General features: G+C 33.6%; 1 protein-coding gene across 1 annotated transcript in view; it reads left to right on the forward strand.

The window, feature by feature from the left end:
• AHR (aryl hydrocarbon receptor) overlaps nt 1-23,336 on the forward strand; it is a 49,540-nt gene extending 26,204 nt beyond the window's left edge. Inside the window, exons 4-11 of the mRNA XM_025464273.3 lie at nt 3,044-3,133; nt 4,786-4,909; nt 6,174-6,304; nt 7,721-7,923; nt 8,630-8,739; nt 9,384-9,525; nt 16,960-18,217; nt 20,830-23,336. Coding sequence (XP_025320058.3) covers nt 3,044-3,133; nt 4,786-4,909; nt 6,174-6,304; nt 7,721-7,923; nt 8,630-8,739; nt 9,384-9,525; nt 16,960-18,217; nt 20,830-20,976 — 2,205 coding nt within the window. The 3' untranslated portion in view covers nt 20,977-23,336. The remainder of the gene's footprint in view (nt 1-3,043; nt 3,134-4,785; nt 4,910-6,173; nt 6,305-7,720; nt 7,924-8,629; nt 8,740-9,383; nt 9,526-16,959; nt 18,218-20,829) is intronic.
• The last annotated feature ends 1,368 nt before the right edge of the window (nt 23,337-24,704 follow it).

Raw genomic sequence — 24,704 nt, forward strand, 5'->3', positions numbered from 1 at the left:
AAAGACATGGTAAATGAAAGATTAATGAATCAGTCTTTTAGTTACTCCAGTTTATTTAGAACTCAACCAGTATTTCATGTCACTTCATCTGAACTGCAATAGTGGTGTTGTGTCGCTAGTATGTGAAAAAATGTAATTGTATCAAGTAGATTAGAAGTCTACTTAGCGATTTCCCTGTTGTATTTCTTTAACTAGAAAGAACTCCTAGATTGTTTCAAAGGTTCTCATTTAAGACATTGAATTTACATACGCTTTTTCAGGAGTACCACTTTATTAAAACAGTTAATTACATTTACTTAATAGTTCAATATTGCTCCTAAACTAAATTTCATTTTTCATTATGTTCTTATAACTGTATTGTCTCTTAGCTACGTCATGTCGTATCAACATGCTAAAGTTTTTTTCTCAACAACTAGAAGCCCTAATTTTTGCTTTAGAACTCAGAGAGTTTTTAGATTTGTTTGTAAAACTATTTTATTTTTTTTTCACTCTATTTTTTGGAACTGATACGATGTTTAATTCTCATCTAAAATTCTCAGGTATTTATTTTGCTGAAAAAAAAAAAGGATAGAATGAAGATGTGTGCTGTGCTATGTGCTATTACTATTATGTGATCATTTTCAATTCCATCCAGTGAACAGAGTAAAGAACTTAGTTTCCTTTTGTGACAGAAAGTAGCTGCAACTTTTACTAACTCCTTTAATTCATTCTGAAAATGTTTATGTGTAACTCAATAATTTTAACATTTTTTATTATTTTTGTAATTGTGAAAATTAACTTTTGCTCCCATTAGGTTAAACAAATTAAATGTATTCAAGCATAAGTCCTCTTCCTGGCCCTGGCTGAGGATCTTTATTTATATAATAGCTTCAAACGTAAAGACTCCTTATTCAGGTCATAGGAAAACATTTTTATAATTGCTGCTTTATATGATTAAACACACACCTCGGGTTCTGGAGTAAAGTAATAAGGAAGTCCTACACTTCAAGAGAAAATAAACAAATATGGAATGCTTAACATTTGATAAAGCAGTTTAAATTATGGGCCAATGATTTTTTCCCTCCTAGAATATTTAGGCAAATTGTATGCATATACTATTTCAAGGACAGAGAATAAAAATGATGTTAATGCAAGACTAGTATTAGTTTTTAATTTTCTGAAAATTGGAAACATTTAGGTATTTAAAATAAATGCATCTGTTACAAATTATGTTGGATATCACTTGTAAATTAGTTTCCAATAGGAAGCATTGCATATTATATGATTTGCTAGGACCCAGTTGGCTGGATCTCTTCTGAAACAGATGATCAAGAACATTGTAGACATATGAAAAATGGTGTATTTCATTACATACAGTTGCCATAATGACATCTAACTATACTTTCAACACGTGGTTATCAACCAAGTATCCCTAAGGCATAGAGAATGTTTCCAGAGATACAATATACTACTTGCCGTGACATTTTTAATGAGAAATCATTTCCTTTAGTTTTAACAAAGGAGATAAAGAAAATGTTACATCGTGTTTTATTACGAAAAATTTAAAATACTTTCAAGCTTAGCTTAAATTCATTAGTATTATATAAGGTTTAAAAATAAAAATGACTTTCTCGGGCAGCCCAGGTGGCTCAGCGGTTTAGTGCTGCCTTCAGGCCAGGGTGTGATCCTGGAGTCCCGGGATCGAGTCCCACGTGGGGCTCCCTGCATGGAGCCTGCTTCTCCCTCTGCCTGTGTCTCTGCATCTCTTTCTCTCTCTGTGTGTGTTTCTCATGTATAATAAACAAAATCTTTTAAAAAAAATGACTTTCTCTTTTCATTATCCATCATTTATTTCAGTCATTTTCATTTGTTTAATCATCTTCTGCCTGCTGCTATTTACTATCATGCCTATTAGAATCTACAGCTTCATTTTTGAGTTAGCAGAAGTTGAAACCATAAATAACACTATCAGTTGCAACTTATTTCTCTCATATTCAATAGTAAGTGAACCTCATCATGATTTTCAGATAAGTAGGGCAAATCTTTGTGACTAATACTAAAGAATAATAATCTCTTTCATTAATATGTAATTAACATATTCTGTTTGTTCACTAATAATTCAATATAAGTAATAACCTTCTTCCAAATAGTATTTAAGATCTTTTGAGAGATACATAAAATTGGCATGCATATATTCTTTTTAAAGGCTTTTTTGTTTTATTTTTGACAATTAACATTTGTCTAAAAGCTTGTGATACTGTATCTTAAATTATCTTTGTGCTTTCTGGCATAAGGAGTTTATTGGAAAGTACTAAATTCATTTCACTGTTTGAACAATCATGACTCTCCACAAAAGAAAATGCATATCATCAATGGATACTCTTCTCTATAAAAAAAGATATTTCAGAAGGAAAAAAATACAAAATTGGGTGTAACTGCTAACTGAAATTTAAGACTATTTAATTTTGAAGGTGTTATTAAACATTTCAGTTCCTGGTGGGTGCCACCACCATTCATTTGAGGGCATTCACCAGTACTATAGCTATGATCTCTGAACACCCAAAGCATGAGGAAAAAGAAACCAGTTTTTTATTGAAGTTACTGTGATTGAACATTAAGTTTAGCTGTCAGCTTTTCCTTACCTAAATCAAAAGGTATAAATAGATTCTTTTCATTCCACAGTATATGGTATATCTGTGTTTATGAGATGTTATCATTTTAGCCATTTTATTTATTTATTTATTTATTTTATTTTTTTTTTTTTTTAATTTTTATTTATTTATGATAGTCACAGAGAGAGAGAGAGAGGCAGAGACATAGGCAGAGGGAGAAGCAGGCTCCATGCACCGGGAGCCCGACGTGGGATTCGATCCCTGGTCTCCAGGATCGCGCCCTGGGCCAAAGGCAGGCGCCAAACCGCTGCGCCACCCAGGGATCCCCATTTTAGCCATTTTAAAGAGAGATTTTTCAGCAATAAAAGTGATAACCGTAACTGAAGTCAGTTTATGAGTGGCAATATTGTTATTTAGTCACATTACTAATTTTATAATCTTTTTCCTTGTAGGCTCTGAATGGCTTTGTGCTGGTTGTCACCACAGATGCTTTGGTCTTTTATGCTTCTTCTACCATACAAGATTACCTAGGGTTTCAGCAGGTAAGTATATTTTTCTCAAGCCATGCAAAAAAAATTTTTTTTGGAGAATTAACTCTACTTTTTACGTATTGTATGTTTTAGGGACATAAAAGATAATTTGTATATATAAAATATCAATCAAAATATGCTTTAAAGTAAAAATATATTTTTAGCTAAAATTTTTATACTATTAATTTACTACAAGAAAATTTACAATTTTCTTAAATATTTATGAGATTCATACATATTGTGTTTCATCTTACACTTATTAAAGACTCTTATATATAAGAAACATTCAGGTTAGGGGCAGATACACTTTGAATGGGGGGCAGACAAGGGAATATTTGCCATCCCATTAGTTATGGATACCGGAGGGCATACGGCAACTGTGAAGTGAATGAAGTGATATGTAAAGGTACAGGCAAAGTATCATAGCTTAAACCTTTAATTCTGTCTTAAGCTGATAATGGAAACTTTCCTGAAGGAAATGGTATTTAAGCTAACCTAAAGAAAGCATAAGATTCAGGTGGGTGGGCAGTTGTAGAGAGAACACAGGAAAGAAAAGGTAGAACTATGTTAAGCAGTAGTAGACCAGAAGTACTTTAAGAGATGAACATGTTTGGTTTGTTTAGTGTTATTGAATAAATGGTGCATAAATGGAGTGGTGATTGTCATATTTGAGGGACAAAAATATTTGGTATAATTTGAGAACAGTTTGTAAATACCCTTGAATGTTAGCTATTCTTATGTGCCAGCATTTTTAAATTCTAATATGTGTAGGACTCACTTAAACTTCATGTAAAACTCGAAAATCTTTGGGCCTTACTTCCAGATAATCTGATTCAGTTTGGGTCAGAGTGGGGCCTATCAGTTTGCATTTCTCACAAGCTCACAGGTGATGCCAAGGGTGCTGGTTGGAATAGCAGCGTCTACAGTGTTATATAGACTGAAATTTAAACTATGTTGTATACACAATAGAAACCACCAAGAGTCTTTAGTTTTTGTTAAGGGACTGTGTATGCTGCAGTCTGTGTTTTAGATGAGAACTCTGGCAATTGGAGAATAGATGGCAGTAAGATGGTTTAATGCTAGATTAAGTACACAGGGAGATTTAGATAGCTAAACTCGATAGATAGCGGAATCTGGCCCTGCCACAAAGCCTGACTTACTGAGAGGCAAGAGGTAGAAGAAGGAATCTAAGCTGGTAAAAGCATGATCCTTTACTCTTCTGGAGTATGCTAGAAGTAAAAGTTTAAAGAAAATCATTAGAGGACAGTGAAAGAAATACATAATACTTTTAAGCGTTAGAGAAGTCTAAGATGCTAGATTTTCAGACAAGGTTTTGTGAAAGAAGTAGGATTTAAAAGATCAATAAATTTAAAATGAGCAGAACTGAATGTGTTGCAATTAAGGAATGAGAAGATGACTTAGTTGACTGAAAAGCATTCAAGTAGGGAAGTGATGGTAGTTAACTTTTGGCTGACCAATTACAGTGTTCTGCTCGCTCTAGCTTTTCCTATCTTGGATGACTAGAGAGTTTTGCGACCATCTGACATACATTTGTCACTGCTGACAAGCACTCAGTAATCTAGCTACGTTTTGATATTAATTTAGTAAACCACGTTTTTTAAATCAGTACTTTAAAAAAGTCTCCTTGTATCTTTTTTCTTTAGTCTGATGTCATACATCAGAGCGTATATGAACTTATTCATACTGAAGACCGAGGTGAATTTCAGCGTCAGCTACACTGGACATTAAACCCTTCACAGTGTACAGACTCTGGACAAGGAGTTGATGGTAAGAATGTTTGCCAAAAGACAGTATGGTGATTTCTTGATAACAGTTCTCTGAAAGGAGGCCAGAACCTCTGGGAGATGTATAACTCTATGGTGAAGGTTGGAAAGAAGTAGGAAGACATTAGTCTGTGGTTGTAGGCTCCAGCCAGATAACAAAGAGCTTAGTGACCTAAGGAATATTTTGACAAATTATTGATGAATTTCAAGCAAGAAAGTGTTACCATACTCAGTAATATATTTTAATTTTTTTTAAAAAAATTATTTATTATTTATTTGATTGATTGTGCACAGGTGGGGGAAGTGACTGAGGGAGAGAGAGAGAAGCTGATTCCTTGCTGAGGAATATTTAGGGCTTGGTCCCACACCCTGAGACCACGACCTGAACCACAATAAGAACTGGATGCTTAACTGAGCCACCCAGACGCCCCTCTCAGTAATATATTTTATAAAAATCACATATAATATTTTGAGAGACTGGAAGGAATGTGTAAGGTTGATACTCAAGTATGTATAAATTGTTCTGTCTATCGAATGGACCAAATAAAAAAGCAAACTAGAATATGCAAGTATAAAAAAACTTTTTGTAATCCCTGGGTAGCTCAGCAGTTTAGCACCTGCCTTCAGCCTGGAGCGCGATTTTGGAGTCACGGGATTGAGTCCCACATCGGGCTCCCTGTGTGGAGCCTGCTTCTCCCTCTGCCTGTGTCTCGGTGCCTCTCTCTCTCTCTCTCTCTCTGTCTCTCATGAATAAATACATAAAATCTTTAAAAAAAAAAAACTTTTCCCTCTGCAGTGCTTTTAGAAGTCCAGGAAAGTGGGCAGCCCGGGTGGCTCAGCGGTTTAGCGCTGCACACAGCCCGGGGCGTGATCCTGGAGACCCGGGATCGAGTCCCACGTCAGGCTCCCTGCCTGGAGCCTGCTTCTCCCTCTGCCTGTGTCTCTGCCTCTCTCTCTCTCTCTGTGTCTCTCATGGATAAATAAATAAAATCTTAAAAAAAAGTCTATGAAAAGTGTTAAGAAGATAAAAGGCATTGGAAAATATAGATATTTTTGACAATAGAAATAAAAACAAAACTGAGTAAAGTTCTATGTAGTAAAAGTGATATTCTGTGCATTTTAGTTTCTTTTCATTAGCTACTCTTCTGAAAATGATTCTTTTTTGTATCAGAACAGAATCCAATTTAGAAATTAATGCAAATTTCAGCTCTCCAAACACTTGATTGTACGGCAAAATGCGTAAATTTGTGTTGCTATTATTTCTACAGACGCTAATGGGCTGCCACAGCCAGTAGTCTGTTATAACCCAGACCAGCTTCCTCCAGAAAACTCTTCCTTAATGGAAAGGAGCTTCGTGTGCCGACTAAGGTGTCTGCTGGATAATTCGTCCGGTTTTCTGGTAAGGTGCAAAGTCTTATGATATTGGCAATTTCTATTAAGTTTCAGAAAGCAAAAAAAAAAAAAGAAAACTGAAACTACTTTCTTTGGTTAGATTTGAGTTTGATATTTAAAACTCCTTTAAGAAATAATTTCATGAAGGAAAGTAACTTAAAAATTACTTTTTTCAGATTTTAGTATCTTCCATAACTCAAAATCTTAATCTTTTAGGATGTAGTAACAAAGACTGAGTGAAATATTATAGAACCTTGATCCTGCCTATTTTCAGGATTTCATAATATGTAAGACAGAGAACTTTGTAGCCCTTTTTTAGGAGCAAAATGCTTACCCTCTTTGGATTTAATCCTTGCCAGTCAGAAATATTATCATAGCTTTTTCTACACAGCTACAGTAATTGCTATCTAAAAATGGTTGTATATTCGTGATTGCAGAATTGTCATGTGGTATGAGCTGCCATTGTGTAGCTTGAACACCTGAACAAGATAATCAGGGAGCAAGCAGGTTTAGCAGGATACTCAGAGTGGAAGGAGTCTTTGTCCTTAAGATAGTGCACTCCAATGGGTACAGAAGAGAATATAAAGCATGATACATATTACTTTTGTGAATTATCAGGACTTTGAAATAGATAATAAAATCTTAAATATTAGCAGTTATTTTTGTTGATGTGTTTATTTGTGAAGGTAATTTTGCTGACCCACAGTTAGAATTGTGCTTTGAGGTAGTTTTCTTAGTACTGATGATCAATTAATATGTATTTCTGAGATAGAATTTGTATACTTGGGTCTTTTCTTCCTTGTGTTGCTGTCATATACTGAGGTCAGAATCATTGCTCAGCCTGGTTAATACACTTCTAAGCAACTAAATTGATCATTTTCACATTTAAGTTTCTTTGTTTCCTGTCTTCTAAAAGTGCCCTATATTGTTAGTAGAGTTCTACATTCTTTACATGATTTGATTATTCATTCTAGCATCTTAATAAAATTGCATTTTATCTCTATATGAAAGATTACCATAGGTTATGAAATAGACAGTGAGCTATGGACTATAGCTTATCTGTATTTGAAAATTAGTATGTACTTGATGACTTTATCACTATTCATTCATTGAGGAAATATGTACTGAATGCCATGGTGAGGGGAAGGAAGGTATTAATAACAGGGCAATTGTGAGCTCAGAGAAAGATACAGATAATTTTGTTGTGACAGCTCCCTTGTCAGCCCTTTTAGGATAGTGTTTGTACTACCTGTGGGGATAGTTGTTAATGGGCTTCCTGTGAAGAAAAGAATGAAAATAGCATTAGTCAGCCTCACGAACTTTTATGGAATTATCAAGACTACTGGAAATGGCCATGATTGAGCCTTTTGAAATGAACAATTTTTAAGCATTAATTTTAATGAACTGGTTTCGGTTTTCTAAGGCAATGAATTTCCAAGGGAGGTTAAAGTATCTTCATGGACAGAACAAGAAAGGGAAAGATGGTTCAATACTGCCACCTCAGTTGGCTTTGTTTGCAATAGCTACTCCACTTCAACCACCATCCATCCTTGAGATCCGAACCAAAAATTTCATCTTTAGAACCAAACACAAACTAGACTTTACACCTACTGCTTGTGATGCCAAGTAAGTAAAACTTTTTCAGTTTTGTTTCATTAAATATATATTTTGTTGCAGTAAATCTCTTAGCATATGAAACATAGAGTATACCTTGTAATGTTTATTATTATATGAGCGATTATTTCATACTCTTTCACTATAGCCTCTTAAAGTAATTTCATCAGGTTCACAGATCGTCTTAAAATTTTTTACAATACTTATCACAATTTCTGTATCATAAAGATGACTTGCTTATTTTAGTAATAAGATTCAGTATTCTGATGACATTTATTGTTGGTTTATTTTACATTTTTAACACATACAAACTTTGATTTTTAGCTTTAGAAGTTTAGTAACTTCCAGAAAATTATGAAGTGGATTTGATATTAGCATTCTTATCATATCAAAATGTAAAATTGTTTTTCTTGTAACTATGGGATTGCAGACCGGTTTGAAAAACTTTGTCCCTCAAAATGGAGCATTCTAACATTTTTATTACAGATTCTTTTTTATGTATGTAACTCTGTTAGATTCATCTTCCACGCTAATAATCATGTTCTTTGTTCAAGAGATGAAAATCATCTAAAACTTAAATTAACAGTCATAAAAAGAAGAAAGCAGTTACATGAATTGATTGTTTCTACCTGCTACTGTTAAATTCTGAATGTCAAGGAAGACACAATGCAGAAAAGAGCATATAACTAATTTCTTATTTTACCTTTTTTTTAAACAGAGGAAAACTTGTTTTAGGCTATACTGAAGCAGAGTTGTGCATGAGGGGATCAGGATACCAATTTATTCATGCTGCTGATATGCTTTATTGTGCTGAGTACCATATCCGGAGTAAGTTGTATTTCCTTGTATGCATGCCTGAAAAGTGGCATACATTCTGGTACATATTTCAGATTATTACATAATGTATTTAAGGTAACTATTTGAATAAACTTACACTTAGTGTCATACCATTATGATAGCCCTGGATTACACTCTATTCTAAAGTGCTCTATAGCTGCCACACAAGAATATAACAGTTTAATTACTAGGAAAATGACCATTTGTCCAACATTTTATTTAATTTTTAATAGCATTTTAAATGGTATCATTAATTTATAAATCTATTAATATATATTAACATTTTATTACACAATTTTTAAACATAAATGATAGAAATGTTCCCCTTTTAAAATGAAAATAATTTTTATCTTTTTGTTTTCCCCAAAATGTATACTCTGTAGTTTCATGTATTACCAGGATTTTCTGACCTATCTTCCCTTTAACCTACTAAATAATAAGTTTAGGCTGAAATAGAAAAAAACAACTTTGAACAACTGTTTCTATGCATTTTAATAAACTGTGCTTAAAAGTTGTCAAGACATTTATCATATTTGATGATCAGTACATCGAAAAATATGTTAGAGGGGCTTTGTTTCAGAGATTTTCTTTAGTATGTTGATTTTGGGTTTGATAATTTTTGTATTTTATTTTAGTGATTAAGACAGGAGAGAGTGGCATGATAGTATTCAGGCTCCTTACCAAAGACAATCGATGGACCTGGGTTCAGTCTAATGCACGTTTAGTGTATAAAAATGGAAGACCAGATTATATCATTGCAACACAGAGACCTCTAACGTAAGTACAAAGACAAAAATGTCTCATATTTTAATTTTTTTAAATGATACTGCTTATAAATCCTCTTACATGAAAACTTCCAAATAAATCCTATGAGAGTTTTCTCTGGAAATAAAAGTTGAAAAGATAATATGTATAGAAAGAAGGCATAAGTAAAGGACATTGAGAAGATAGAATTAACAAACTTTATTGAACAACCAAACTTATAGAACTACAGAAGAGAATTAACAATGAAAACTCCAGGGTTTTATTGTGGTATATGAAGATGAAAAGTAATACCATCTGTAAAATAAAATAAATCTAGAAGAATGCTGTGTTTAGTATACTTTCTAAGCAGGCAGTGGTTTTTAGGTTTCTTACATATTCTATAAATGAGTATTTTGTCAAATACTGTATTGCAAATATTTTCTCCACTCTAGAGAGTTGATATTTCTGTGTGCTTTTTATTAAGGATCAATGTCTATATTCCTTTATGTGTATATCCAAGTGACCAGTAACATTTATTGAAAAGGCCATCTTATCCCCCCTGCACTGAATTTTAATTAGGGGATTTGCCCCCTATCTCTTATTATTGCTAGACTGAATTCCATGAGTCTAGTTGTCTATTTTCACACCAACCACACATTGTCCATTGCTCAATCTTTATAATAAATCTTGATTTCTGAGTGTATGCTCTCCATCATGTCTGTTGAGTATTTTTGTTGTTTTCCTTTAAGACTGTCCTCTGTTCTTTATATTTCCATATATATTTTAGAAATCAGTTGTCAATTTCCACCAGAGTATCTGTTGGGATTTTGAATGGAATTACATTGAAACTATAGCTTATTTTGGGAGAATTAACGTCTTCATAATATTGTTCCAACCCGTGAACATGGTGAATAAATGTATGTACATGGGCATATGGGTACATGGGTATATATACCTGTCTTTGTTTGAATAATGGGTTGTATTTTTCTTACCCAAGTCTTATATTTTTTTCTCAATTTTATTTCTAGATACTTGAACCTTTGCAATGGTATTCTAAATGGTGTATGTATAGCAATTTATTTTTTTTAAGATTTTATTTATTCATGAAAGACACAGAGAAAGAGAGGCAGAGACCTCTCCCAGGTCTCTGAGAGGCAGAGGAGGAAGCAGGCTCTGTGTGGGAAGCCTGATGTGGGACTTGATCCCAGAATCCTGGGATCACCCCCCAAGCCAAAGGCAGATGCTCAACCACTGAGCCACCCAGGTGTCCCTGTATAGCAATTTCTAATTGTTGGTTATTTTTATTTTATTTTATTTTATTTTATTTTATTTTATTTTATTTTATTTTATTTTATTTTTATTTTTATTTTTATTTTTATTTATTTTATTTTATTTTATTTTAATTTTTATTTTATTTTATTTATTTTATTTATTTCATTTCATTTCATTTCATTTCATTTCATTTCCTTTCATTTCATTGTTGTTTTTTTTTAATACTGTCTTGTATTCAATGACCTTACTATAATCCACTTTTTCTCAAAAGTTGTCTGGATTATTCAATATTTTCTAATATATACCATGTATGTAATTTTTTTCTTTTTAATCTTTAGATATTTATTTTAAAAAAATTCCTTTATTGCACTGGTTAGGTCCTCCATAAAATGTGAAAGAAATAATGATACTGCGACGCCTGGGTGGCTCAGAAGTTGAGTGTCTGCCTCTGGCTCGGGGCGTGATCCCAGGATCCAGGATCTAGTCCCACATCGGGTTCCCTGTGAGGAGTCAGCTTCTCCTTCTGCCTATGTCTCTGCCTCTCTCTCTCTGTCTCTCATGAATGAATAAATAAATCTTTAAAAACAAAAAGATAATGATATCAGGTTTCATTTTTGTCTTCTTTCCAGTCTAAGGGGGAAACTTTAGTATTTTACTGTAGAGTATGATGTTTGTGGTAGTGTTTTCTTTTGCTATTTATATATACATATATACTTTTTTTTAATTTATAAGCTTCTTTTCTCTCTAGTTTACTAAATATTATCATCATGAATGACATTGAATTTTATTAAATACTTCCTCTGGATTCATAGACATGATGATGATTTTTCTCTTTTATGCTCTATTGTCTTTTTTTCATTGTAAGATCTATAGTGATTAAGAAACATTTCCTGATATTAGAAATTTGTTCCCTGTCTCTTATTATTGCTAGAAGGCCATTAGTTTTGTTTTTTTTTTTTCATTAGTTTTTTAGTCTTTTCAAGGATCCAACTTTTGTTGATTTTCCCTATTGTATATTTGTTTTCTATTTCACTTTGCTTATTATTTTCTTCCTTCTACTTTCTTTGGGCATAATTTGATATTTTTCCAACCTTTTCTTTAAGCTATTAGTTTCCTTTTAAGTACAACTTCAACTACAGTACTAATGTTTTGACAGGTTTTGTTTTTTCTATTCATGATTTCTTTAGAAATATAGTGGAATGTACTTTTTACATTGGGGATTGTGTAGTCTTTTTGTTACTGAATTTTAGGACAATTTTACTGAAGTTAGAAGACATTTTCTGAGTGATTTCAGTTCTTTGAAATTTGTGGTAGCTTATTTATGATCTAACATATGGTCAATGTTAGTAAAATATCCCATGTGCTCTCAAGAATATATGTTCTGTTGTATGTATGATATTCTTCATATGTCAGTAATATAGTTTCTGCTGTTCATATTTTCATTATATGAGTTTCATGTTTGCTTGTTTTGTAAGTTATTAAGAGGTTTGTTGCATTTTCTCATTACTAATGAGTCAGGACATCTTTTTAAATCTTTCTAGGGCATTTTCCTTCTGTGAATTGTCAGTTCATATCTTCTGTTGTGTTGTTTGATTCTCTCTTGGTCCTCACTGAAACTCTTTATTTGGGGCACCTGGGTGACTCAGTGGTTGAGCATCTGCCTTTGGCTCAGGTCATGCATGATCCTGGGGTCCTGGGATCGAGTCCCACATCAGGCTCCCTGCAGGGAGCCTGCTTCTCCCTCTGCCTGTGTCTGCCTCTCTCTCTGTGTCTTTCATGAATAAATAAATAAAATATTAAAAAAAAAACCTCTTTACTTAACATGGATATTAAATTGTATATATTTATATACACATATACTATATAGAGTATATATATATGAAATCATAAATATGACCTATTTTTGTCTATGCTTTAACTTGATTTGTTCTTTTGCCATGCAAGATTTTTAATTTTTATATCAGTTATGCCACTATTTTCCTTTAGAGATTCTGGGTTTTATTTAGATATGGCTCTTCCTACTCAGATTTCTAAATTTTTTAAAAGTATAATTAACATACAATGTTATATTGGTTTCAGGTGTACAACATAGTGATTCAACAATGATATACATTGCAATGCTCACTGTAAGTGTAGTTACCACCTGTCAGCATACAAAGTTATTACAATATTATTGACTGTATTCCCTATGTTGTACTTTTCATCACCATGATTTATTATACCTGGAAGTTTAAACCTCATAATCTCCTTCATTTGTTTTACCCATCCTTCCACCCCCTTCCCTGTGGCGACCACCAGTTTATTCTTTGTATTTGAGACTGTATCTGTGTGTGTATGTCTTTTTGTTCATTTTTTTCCTCTGGACTCCATGTAAGTGATATAATATATTTATCTTTCTCTGACTAATTTCATTAGGTATGCTATACCTTCTGGGTCCATCCATGTTTTTAAAAATGGCAGGATTTCATTATTTTTTTACGGCTGAGCAATATACCGTACCTTCCTTATCCTTTCATCTATTGATGGACACTTAGATTGCTTCCATATTTTGGCTATTATAAATAATGCTGCAGTAAACAGAGGGGTGCATTTATCTTCTCAAATTAGTATTTTCATTTTCTTTGGGTAAGTACCCAGCAGTGGAATTACTGAGTTGCATAGTATTTCTATTTTTAATTTTTTAGGGAACCTCCATACTGTTTTCCACAGTGACTGTACCAATTTACAGTCCCATCAGTAGACACAAGGGATGTGTACTTTTTTGATGCCCTTTTCCCCATATTCTCAGACTTATTATTTCTGGTGTTGTTGATTTTTGCCATTCTGACAGGTGTGAGGTGATATAGGTCACTGTGGTTTTATTTTGCATTTCCCCGATGATAGTGATATTGGTAATCTTTTCATGTGTCTGTTAGCCATCTGTATATTTTCCTTAGAAAACTATCTATTCAGGTCCTCTTTTTTTTACATTTTTATTTATTTATGATAGTCACACACACACAGAGAGAGAGAGAGGCAGAGACATAGGCAGAGGGAGAAGCAGGCTCCATTCACCAGCGGCCTGACATGGGGTTCGATCCCGGGTCTCCAGGATCACGCCCTGGGCCAAAGGCAGGCGCTAAACCACTGCGCCACCCAGGGATCCCTTAGGTCCTCTTTTTAATCAGATTTTGTTTGTTGTTGAGTTGTATGAATTCTTTATATATTTTGGGTATTATCCCTTTATTGGATATATCATTTGCAGATATTTTCCTGAATTCAGTAGGCTTCCTTTTCCTTTTGTTGGTGGTTTTCTTCATGGTGCAAAAGTTTTTTGTTTTCAGTGTAGTCTCAATAATTTATTTCACTTTTGTTTTCTAATTTGTCGGCATCTAATTTTTCTTACTAGTTCCTTATATGTATTTCTGTAGTGTTGATTATTACTTTTATTTCTGATTTTATTTATTTGTGTCTTCAATTTTTCTTCTTCCTGGCTAAAAGTTTATTAACTTTATCTTTTCAAAGAACCATCTCTCGGTGTCATTGATCCTTTATATTGTTTTTATAGTCTCTATTTCATTTGTGTCTCTCTGATCTTTATTAATTTTCTTCCTTCTACTAACTTGGGGTTTTTGTTCTTTTTCTAGTTGCTTTAGGTGAAAAGTTAGATTGAGATTTTTATTTCTTGAGATAGGCCTATATTGGCATAAGCTTCTTAGAACTACTTTTGCTGTGTCCCAAAGATTTTAGACCATTGTGTTTCCATTTTCATTTGTCTCCAGGTATTTTCTGATTTCCTTTTTGATTTCTTTGTTGACCCACTGGTTGTTTAGCCAGTAGCATGTTGTTTAGCCTCCATGTGTTTGTGATTTTTTTCCTAGTGTTTTTCCTTATAGTTGATTTCTAGATTCATACAGAAAAAAATGCTTGATTTCGGTCTTAAATTTATTGAGACTTGTTTTGTGACCTAACATGATCTTGCTTTATGTGTGTGTTCTTCTTTTTTGTTTGTTTGGTTTTGTTTTGTTTTGGTGTTCTTCTTTTGGATGGAATGCTGTGTGTGTATATAGTAGGCCCATCTGGTCTAAGGTATCCTAGAAAGCCAAAGTTTCTTTATTGATTTTCTGCCTGGATAATCTATCCAGCGATGTAAATGCAGTGCTAAAGTCCTGCTACTATTGTATTACTGACAATTTCTCCTTTTATGTCTATTAATATTTTGCTTTATATATTTTAGTGCTCCTATGCTAGTTATATAGGTATTTACAATTATTATATCCTTTTGTTGGATTGATCCCTTTATCATTCTGTAATGCCCTTCCTTATCTCTTGTTATAGTCTTTGTTTTAAAATCTATTTTCTCTGTTAATAAATAAAATAAGCTGGGGTGATACTAATTTATTTATTTTACTTTCATTTGCATGGAGTATTTTTTTTTCCATCCCTTCACCTTCAATCTGAATTTGTCTTTAGGTCTGAAGTTTTATTCTTGTAGGCAGCATATCGATGTCTATTTTTTTAATCCCTTCACTCACCCTGTATCCTTTGATTAGAGCATTTAGGCCATTCAGTAGGGATGTACTTACTCCATTTGGTTCATTGTTTTCTGGTTGTTATTATGGTTATTCCCTGTTCCTTATTTTCTTGCTCTCTTGCCTTGTGATCGATATCTTTACTTAATGTTATGGTTGGATTCCTTTTTCTTTATTTTTTTTTTTTTCTGTATCTATTAGATTTTTAGTTTGTGGTGACCTGCAGGTTCCTATATAACATCCCAAGTATATAGCAGTCTATATTAATGGTCGCTTATGTTTGAACAGATTGTAAAAGCACTGTTTTTTTACTACCCCTCTCATCTTGTATGCATCTGATGTCAAATGTTACATCTTTGTGATTCCCTAATTTTCTAGATAACTGATTTTACCGCTTTTGTCTTTTAACCATCATAAGGTTAAATCAATCATTTGCAAATGATTGCTCTACCTGTACTATAGGTTTCCTGGTGAAATTTTTTTCTTTCATAATTCTCTTTACCTTGGGAAACTCTTCCTCTCTTCTTCAATTCTGAGTTATAACCTGGCTGGGTGGAATATTCTTGGTTGTAGGTTTTTTCCTTTAAGCATTTGAATAGCTCATGACACTCCCCTCTGGCCTGCAAAGCTTATGCTGCAAAAGTAGCTGACAACCTTTATGGAGTTTCCTTTGCATTTAAACAGCTCTTTTCTCTTACTGTTTTTAACTTTGATGTATCTTGGTGTGGGACCTCCTTGGGTTCATCATGTTTGCAGCTCTCTTTAATGCTTGTTTCCTTCCCCAGTTAAGGGAATTTTTCAGCTATTATTTCTTCTCATATGTTTTCTGCCTTTCCTCCCCCATCGCTCCTCCTGCTAGGATACCTATAAGGTGAAATTTGTGTACTTGATGTGGTCACAGAGGTCCCTTAACTGATCTTCTTTTTTTTTTTTTTTTTTTTTGTGGTTCCACTTGGGTGCTTTCCATTGCCCTGTCTTCCAGATCACAGATCTGTTCTTCTGTCTCTTCTAACCTGTTGCAGATCTCTAGTGTATTTTTCATTTTAGTTATTAACTTTTTCTTTCTCTTTTTTGAAGTTCTGAGTTCATCCATTCTTCTCCCAAGTCCAGTGAACATTACTTTGAACTCTTTTATCAGGTAGATTGTTTCCTTTGTTTCTGAAGTTTTGCCTTACTCTTTCATTTGGAGCATATCCCTCTGTCTTCTCATTTTTCACTTTCTAATTAAGTGAAACAACTACCTCTCCCAGTCATGAAGGAGTGACCTTGTGTAGGAACATCTCCTGTGTAGATTGCATGTATGCCACTGGCACCTTTGGCTGGCTGGCTGCTGCTGTCCTGGGCACATGGAATCCTGGGTTGCTCTGCACAGGGGGTACCCTGGCCAGGATGATTAATTCCTAAATTCTTACAATTTATTTTTATATTTGGATCCTTATTCTACTCAGAATTTATTTTTTCTTCAGGATGTCATGGATGTAAACTAAGTGTGGAAATAATATTTTTCTAAAAACTTTTATAGCACTTGTCATCAGAGAAATCTTTGTCAAAATTAAGTTCATGCTCCCTGCTCTCAAACTCAATTACAATGAACTTTGCTGGGTTTTTAATTTTTTTTTTATTTTAAAATATTTATGATACAACTCTTCGTAATATATGCCAAATTTTTTGCACCCAATTTTAGAGATGAAGAAGGAACAGAACATTTACGAAAACGAAATATGAAGTTGCCTTTTATGTTTACTACTGGAGAAGCTGTGTTGTATGAGATAACAAATCCCTTTCCTCCCATGATGGATCCCTTACCACTAAGGACTAAAAATGGTGCAAGTGGAAGAGATGCTGCTACCAAATCAACTCTAAATAAGGATTCTCTCAATCCCAATTCCCTCCTGGCTGCCATGATGCAACAAGATGAGTCTATTTATCTCTATCCTTCCTCAAGTAGTACACCATTTGAAAGAAATCTTTTTAATGACTCTATGAATGAATGCAGTAATTGGCAAGACAATATCACACCCATGGGAAGTGATAGTATCCTAAAACATGAGCAAATAGGTCATTCTCAGGAAATGAATCCAACACTCTCTGGAGTTCAACCAGGGCTCCTTCCTGACAATAGAAATAGTGACTTGTATAGCATTATGAAACACCTAGGTATTGATTTTGAAGATATCAAACACATGCAACAGAATGAGGAATTTTTCAGAACTGACTTTTCTGGTGAGGATGACTTCAGAGATATTGATATAACAGATGAAATCCTGACATACGTCCAAGATTCTTTAAGTAAGCCTGCCTTCGGGTGTTCAGATTACCAGCAGCAACAGCCCATGGCTCTGAACTCCAGCTGTATGGTACAGGAGCACCTGCAGTTAGAACAGCAGCAGCAGCAGCAGCAGCAGCTCCTCCAACACCACCAAAATCACATAGCAGTGGAGCAGCAGCAGCAACTGTGTCAGAAAATGAAGCATATGCAAGTCAATGGCATGTTTGCCAATTGGAACTCTAACCAGTCTGTGCCTTTTAGTTGTCCTCAGCAAGATCTACAACAGTATAGTGTCTTTTCAGACTTACCTGGGACCAGTCAGGAGTTTCCCTACAAATCTGAGATTGATGCTATGCCATGTACACAGAACTTTATTCCCTGTAATCAGTCTGTGTTACCACAGCATTCTAAGGGGACACAGTTAGACTTTCCCATAGGAAATTTTGAACCATCCCCCTACCATACTACTAATTTGGAAGACTTTGTCACATGTTTACAAGTCCCTGAAAACCAAACACATGGACTAAATCCAGAGTCAACCATAGTAACTCCTCAGTCCTGTTATGCCGGGGCTGTGTCCATGTACCAGTGCCAGCCGGAACCTCAGCACAGCCATGTGGCTCAGATGCCATACAATCCAACCATGCCAGGTCCACAGGCATTTTTAAACAAGGTAAGGGTTTTATCAGACTGAAGAAACCCTTTCAGTGATCCTTCTTACATTATAAATACACATGAGTTGTAAACATTTTATGTCTGTGACTACTTTTATGTTAGTCAGTACTTTTCTGGTATTAGTATGTTAATATGAATAGGTCTTTTTTGCTTGAATTGTAGAGGAAAAAGAAGTCAAGGGCTAAGGCAACCTAATATGTCCTTTAGTTACCAAGTGAAATTATTACAAAATATATTGTTTAGAATAGATTCTTGAGTTTATCTCTCTTCTTTATATGATCCTTTAAAAATTCAGAAATCTATTTGCATTTTTTAAAAGATTTTATTTATTTATTTGACAGAGAGATAGAGCATAAACAAAAGGAGAAGCAGGTTCCCTGCTGAACAGGGAGCCTGACATGGGGCTCAATCCCAGGATGCTGGAATTGTGACCTGAGCTGAAGGCTGACACTTAACTGACTGAACCATTTACGTGCCCCTGTATTTGCAAAGTGTTTTCTTTAGGTCCACCTGGGTGGTTCAGTTGGTTAAGTGCCCAGCTCTTGACTTCTGCTCAGATCATGATCTCAGGGCCATAGATAGAGCCCAGCATGGAGTCTGCATAAGATTCTTTCTCTCCCTCTCCCTCCCCCTCTTAAAAAATTTAAAGCTCAGTCTTTTTTATATGACTTAAAGCCAATATAGCTGTGCTTTCTTCAAATGCCTTTGTCCTGGGTGACCCCTGAATTCAGCCACAGTACCTTCAAGTTATCTGCCAGATGCTCATTTTATCTTTAAAAGTGGAATATTTTCTTCTGGAATTTTAAAAAATTTTCTCTCATGTTGTCAAGCTTGACACTGTATTTTCATTTTATTTTTAAAAATTTTACTTATTTTTTAAGAGTCATATACTTTACTGTAAGCACCCCTGCATTTTGATTTTTTTTTAATGTGTCATCAGGATTCTTCTAACAGCCACCACAGTTTAAATCTAAAAGTAATCGTTGAAAAAAAAACATTAATGATGGTAGCTGCTTTCTCTTTCTATCTCTCTGGCCTCCTGGGAATATATTTTGTTTGCATTCATGCTTTTCCATTAAAAAATATTTAGTGCACTTTAAAGAATAATTCAGTAGGCTTTTGAAGAAAATCCTGATCAAAATTAAGTTCATTGATCTCTATTTACTGTGTATTAAAGTGTTGGAATAGCAGAAGAGATTCAAGTTCATGACATTTTTCACACATTTGGTTTGCCTATAGATGAGGTTTTTAGTAGAAAACGGCAGTGGAAGTTTTTCCTCTGATATATATCCAGCGTCCCTCCCGACATCCTTCAGTTATCTCAAAATTTAGTTTTCAGTTCGAGTCTATCTCACAACATCGCCATAACGTGGCAGAGGTAGGCAACCTGAGTAAACTGCTGACACGTCCCTCATTTACAGGGTTTACAATTGTATTACTCAAGTTGTTCAGTTTTGTTTTTTACTCCCCAGTTTAGGTTTTTTTATTACTTTATGAGTAAGAAGATAATAGGAAGTGAGTAGCCCTATGGATTCCCCCAGGAAATTATTTAAAATTAAAATTACCTATGTGGCTCACATTGTATTTCTATTAGACAGCACTGCTTTTGACAATATATTTAAAGAGAATTGCTGACATGCATCATGCTTTGACTAATGAGTCATTTATTCAAAGACTACCATTCTCTGATAATACCAACATCTGTTTGAAGACTCCATGTAGATGCCATTCATTAAAGACCTAGATTATGTGACTTTTTACTATATATTTAATGTTTTGGAGGATCTTTTAAGTCTAATGTTAACATGTGACATAGGATTTACTTGAAGCAATTAGAGTTATGAGTTCAAGCTATTTGAAAGTTGCCACAACTTTCACTAACTATATACTAAAATACAAAAGTTCCATATAAATCCCTACAGAATTGTGTATCTGCCTCTTTTTTTTCAGTAGCAGTTATAGACTAATTTTATTGTAAAGAAGATGAGAGCACTTTATTTGGTAACTTAATCTGTAATTGGGACCATTTTTAATAGTACTTCTCAAAAGCATATAACAGATAAAAAATTGGTTTAGGAAATCCTATCTATGCTATATTTTAGGAATATTAAGACATCTCTATCAGAACTGACCTTTTATGGAAAAGTCCTAGGTCTGCAGTCCAATGTATTAATTTTGAATGCAGTCAATCCATTGGTACCCAGAACTTGACTAAAATGGAATCTGGTCAAAGCAAACCTATTTATGACAGATATATTATGTAACTGTGAATCATAGCTGATACTCTCTGATCTGTCAGTTTCTATCCAAACCAAAGACAACTTGTTCATCAGATACTCTTCTAATGTATGGAATGCCAAATCTGAGCTCAGACTGATATATCACACATTTGTACCATCTAATGGAGAAACCAGGAAGTTATAAATGCAACACATAGTATGTGCTCAGTAGGTCTTTGCTGAATGATTGAAATTTTAGCAACAGTAAAGAACTGAAGTTTAACAATATGCAAGGCAAATGTTTTAAAAATGCAGTTTAATATATCATTTAGTGGCTTAAGATACTTGAAAGATCTAGTCTGATTAATCGCATTGCTATTTTTGTTTGCAGTTTCAGAATGGAGGAGTTTTAAATGAAACCTATCCCGCTGAATTAAGTAATATAAATAACACTCAGACTCCCACACATCTTCAGCCCCTTCATCACCCACCAGAAGCCAGACCTTTCCCTGATTTGACATCCAGTGGATTCCTGTAATTCCAAGCCCCTTTTGCACCTTGGTTTTTGGATGAGTTTGCAGAAGATTACAGAATAATAATACTGTCAGTGTTGGTCATCAGCAAGTTTACATGGAGGCATTGATGTGTGTTGTTTGTGCTATTTTTCCAAACCAAACTTCAGTGTTTTTAAGAGTTAAGAAAATTACCAGAAATACATATAGTCATTAAACTATAAATTGTGCTGCCACAGGGAGTGAGGTTCCATCTCTATTTCACATGATTCTGAGTACCAGAGAATATACAAAACTTATTTAGGGGAACTGTAGGACACTTTTAAATAAAAATTTGTCAGAAAAAAATACTTTTGAATTTTCAGCTTCTAGATTATTATTAATATACCAAATACAAAATTAAACTCCTTTTGTTTAGCTTTGGCTTTTATCTCAGATATTAAAGTAAGTGATTTGGTGCTTTTATAAAAGATAATCTCAGTGCTTTCCTCCTTCATTGTTAATATAAGTGCCTCACAATTTTTTATACCTATAACACTGTAGGATGTATATTTGATAGAAAATATACTTTTTTTAATAACATTCTGTGCACAAATATCATTTGTATTTCTTAAATTCAGTCATTTTTATTATTCCAAGCATGTTTTAAACTGCACTACTCACCCACTTTCTTCAGGAAAAGGGCAAATAATGATTGAAAAGATATTTATTATATAATCTAGTCGCTCCTAGACTTTAAATGTTGCTCTGTGCCTTATGTTGAAAATTTTTCGAAGTAAATTGTGTTTCCAAATTATTTTTTGATTATCCTATAAATATTAAGACCACAGCACTAAAATTCGAAGTTTTCAGAAGAAAGAGATATACTACCATTTACTAAAATCTCCATGATAGTTGAATGTTGCAATGTGGAAAAATCTGCTTGAATGCAACCTTGTTTATTAACTTGCAATGAGAGGTAGCTTTATTTCTAGCTCTTTAATCAATCACCCATTTCAATGTGTATAAATTCCTTAAAAACTATTTTAGATCTAGAATGAGCTTTAAGGTATAGTATGTTGACTTTATAAATTTCACTTCTTAGTACGGTGGAAACTTTGTTTTTCTCATATTTGAGGAGTGTTCAGATTGAATATAGCAATGTTTGATGCAAAATATTGTTATGAGTGAAATGAATGGTGCATTTATAGTTTATAATGAACAAAATTATTTGTAAAATATTTTCAATCTTTCATTTAAAAAAAGTCTATACCTTATATATGCATATAATTTGGGTCTTAGATATTTTATCTGTGTATCTTTGTAAGAAATCATATAATGAATCCAACTGTTTTTACCTTGGTATTGAGACAACCATGCAGTTCTCTTAACTTCAAGCATTATGTTGTTTCTATGATAAAATGACCTTTATTATTAATCACCCTACTAACTTGACCGTCCCTCAGGTGATTTTTTAAAAAATACCCTTTTATTTAAATGTGACATCTGAAGGGCAGACACATTGCATGTATTGCATAAAAATATGATGGAGTAACAAACTGAGATGTAGTATTAAAATATAACATTTTTCACTTTTTTAGTAAATGTATATAAAAGTGGCTTCAGATAAAATGTCAGTTCTATGCATTTTTAGTCAAAATTTTGAATCTGTAAAATCTATTTAAATTCTGAAAAAAACAGATTTTAAAACATTTCATAATTTGTTTCCAGCACCAAGTATCACAGAAGAATTAGAGTAGGGTCTGCATTAATATTCCATTTTTTACACATAAGCCTTTCATCAAAAGTCTTCATGTAACCGTTTTTGTTAGTCTTTCCCAACATGTTACTGGGTGAGTTAATTAGCAGAAAAATAGGCTTATTTAAAATTGTGAATAGGATGACAGTTATGCACTTGTACAATTACAAAATTTTAAAGCAATATTGTATATTTTTATCTATATAAAATAACTAAAATGTATCTAAGAATAATAAAATCACATTAAACCAAATAACCATTTGTCTATATTGCTAAGTGCCAAACAAAGAATGCTCTATGTGTACTGCTCTAACAAGGGATTCCTTTTTACATGAAGCGCACTTCTGAGGATGTGGATATGTCTAATTCGAACTCTTCCTATACCAGGTTGTTCTTACAGTATCTGAAGATTTACCAGTGTTCTGGTGTATTAGGAAACTGTTAATCATTACTATGCACCAAATAGTGTTTCTCAGTATTACCAAATTTTAGGCACATGTTTTCATGGCTTTTCTCTTTTCTTCAAAATGTTACTGTTTACCTATGCCATGCATACATTTTTGTTCAAAATATGATTTATAACATCCTTATCAAGCAAAATTGTATACAGTAATATATGGTAATAAAATAATCACTAAGTATAAATAATATGTTTTGATGTAAATTCTTTCTGATCCATATAGAAGAAATGAGCATGTTTAATTAAGCATTATAGTATTATAACTATATTAATGAAGGCAATCTACAATATTTAAGGATATGTTAAATAATTTATAAACTTCTTATAAAGTTCTAAGAAGAACTTTATTGGATAAATAAATTATCCTGGATAATTGTAGCCTTTACCTGAATTTATATATATATATATATTTTTATAAATACACTCTTCAAGTAACTTCATAGATTAAAGTGCTGCTGAAATGGAATGTTTTTTTAGACTTTGTATTAGTATTTAGATGTGGTGGTGTTAGGATCTCAGATTACATTTTTAAATTCCATTTTCATATTTTAAGAATATGCAACACATTTTTAGAACAACTCATTGTATTTTGTGTTTAGATTAGAACGAGAATGACTACTCTCCTCCACGTCTGGCAGCAGGCTTAGTTCTGACCATTTGTGATTCTCTTTCTCAATATACTGTACCTTTGGAAGCACACCCATTCTGCAACTCTTTATGAATTGCTTCAAAATCAGTTATCTCCCCTCTGTAAAGAGGTAAAATAAAAAGACACCTCAATCCTGATTGACATTTGTGGGACATCTGAGAATGTAGCAAAGCTAAGCATGCATGCCCTGGAGTCAGTTTCCTGGCCTTCCACAGATATGACAGGGATCTCTGGAAAGGTCTGTTACTCTGAGAGTTTCTGCAAAGTAAGGATCACCTTAATACCTGCCTCACTGGACTGTTGGAAGGATTCAATAAATAGTTTATATAAAAATATTTAGTTCCCAATGGCCAAAACTGGAACAATTTGAGCAACAAAATAAATAATAGCATATGATTAAAACGCAAAGAATAAATATCCATGAGTGCCTCCTCATATATAGAAGTGATTAAATAAAGGAGCAAAAAGGGGCAAACCTTCCTCACGGAAGAAGCCCGAGTATTTAGAGATACTACACTTTCCAATCAATGGAGTTTAATACCTCCTCCTTCTCAGAATGGGCTAAACTGAGAACAGAGCAGAAAAGGGGGAAAAAATTACATTCTAGAAACCTGGCAACTGCTTTAACCTAGAGATCGAGGTTGATGTCACTAATGTTAAGTCAGGCTAGCATGTTCTTCCTAAATGATACTGTGACAAGCACACTTCAGCTCTATGGTATCCTCAGAAACACATAATCCCAGTCCACTTGTGAGAGAATATCAAACAAATGCAAATTGAGAAACATTCACAAGTCTCCTTAAAAATGTACAAGTCAGTAAAAGCAGAGACAGAAACACTGTCACAGACCAAAGGATACTGAGGGGGGCACAGTGATTAAACATGGTATGGCACCTTGGACTACATC

The sequence above is a fragment of the Canis lupus genome, chromosome 14, assembly GCF_003254725.2.
Source record: "Canis lupus dingo isolate Sandy chromosome 14, ASM325472v2, whole genome shotgun sequence".
Lineage (NCBI taxonomy): Eukaryota > Metazoa > Chordata > Mammalia > Carnivora > Canidae > Canis > Canis lupus.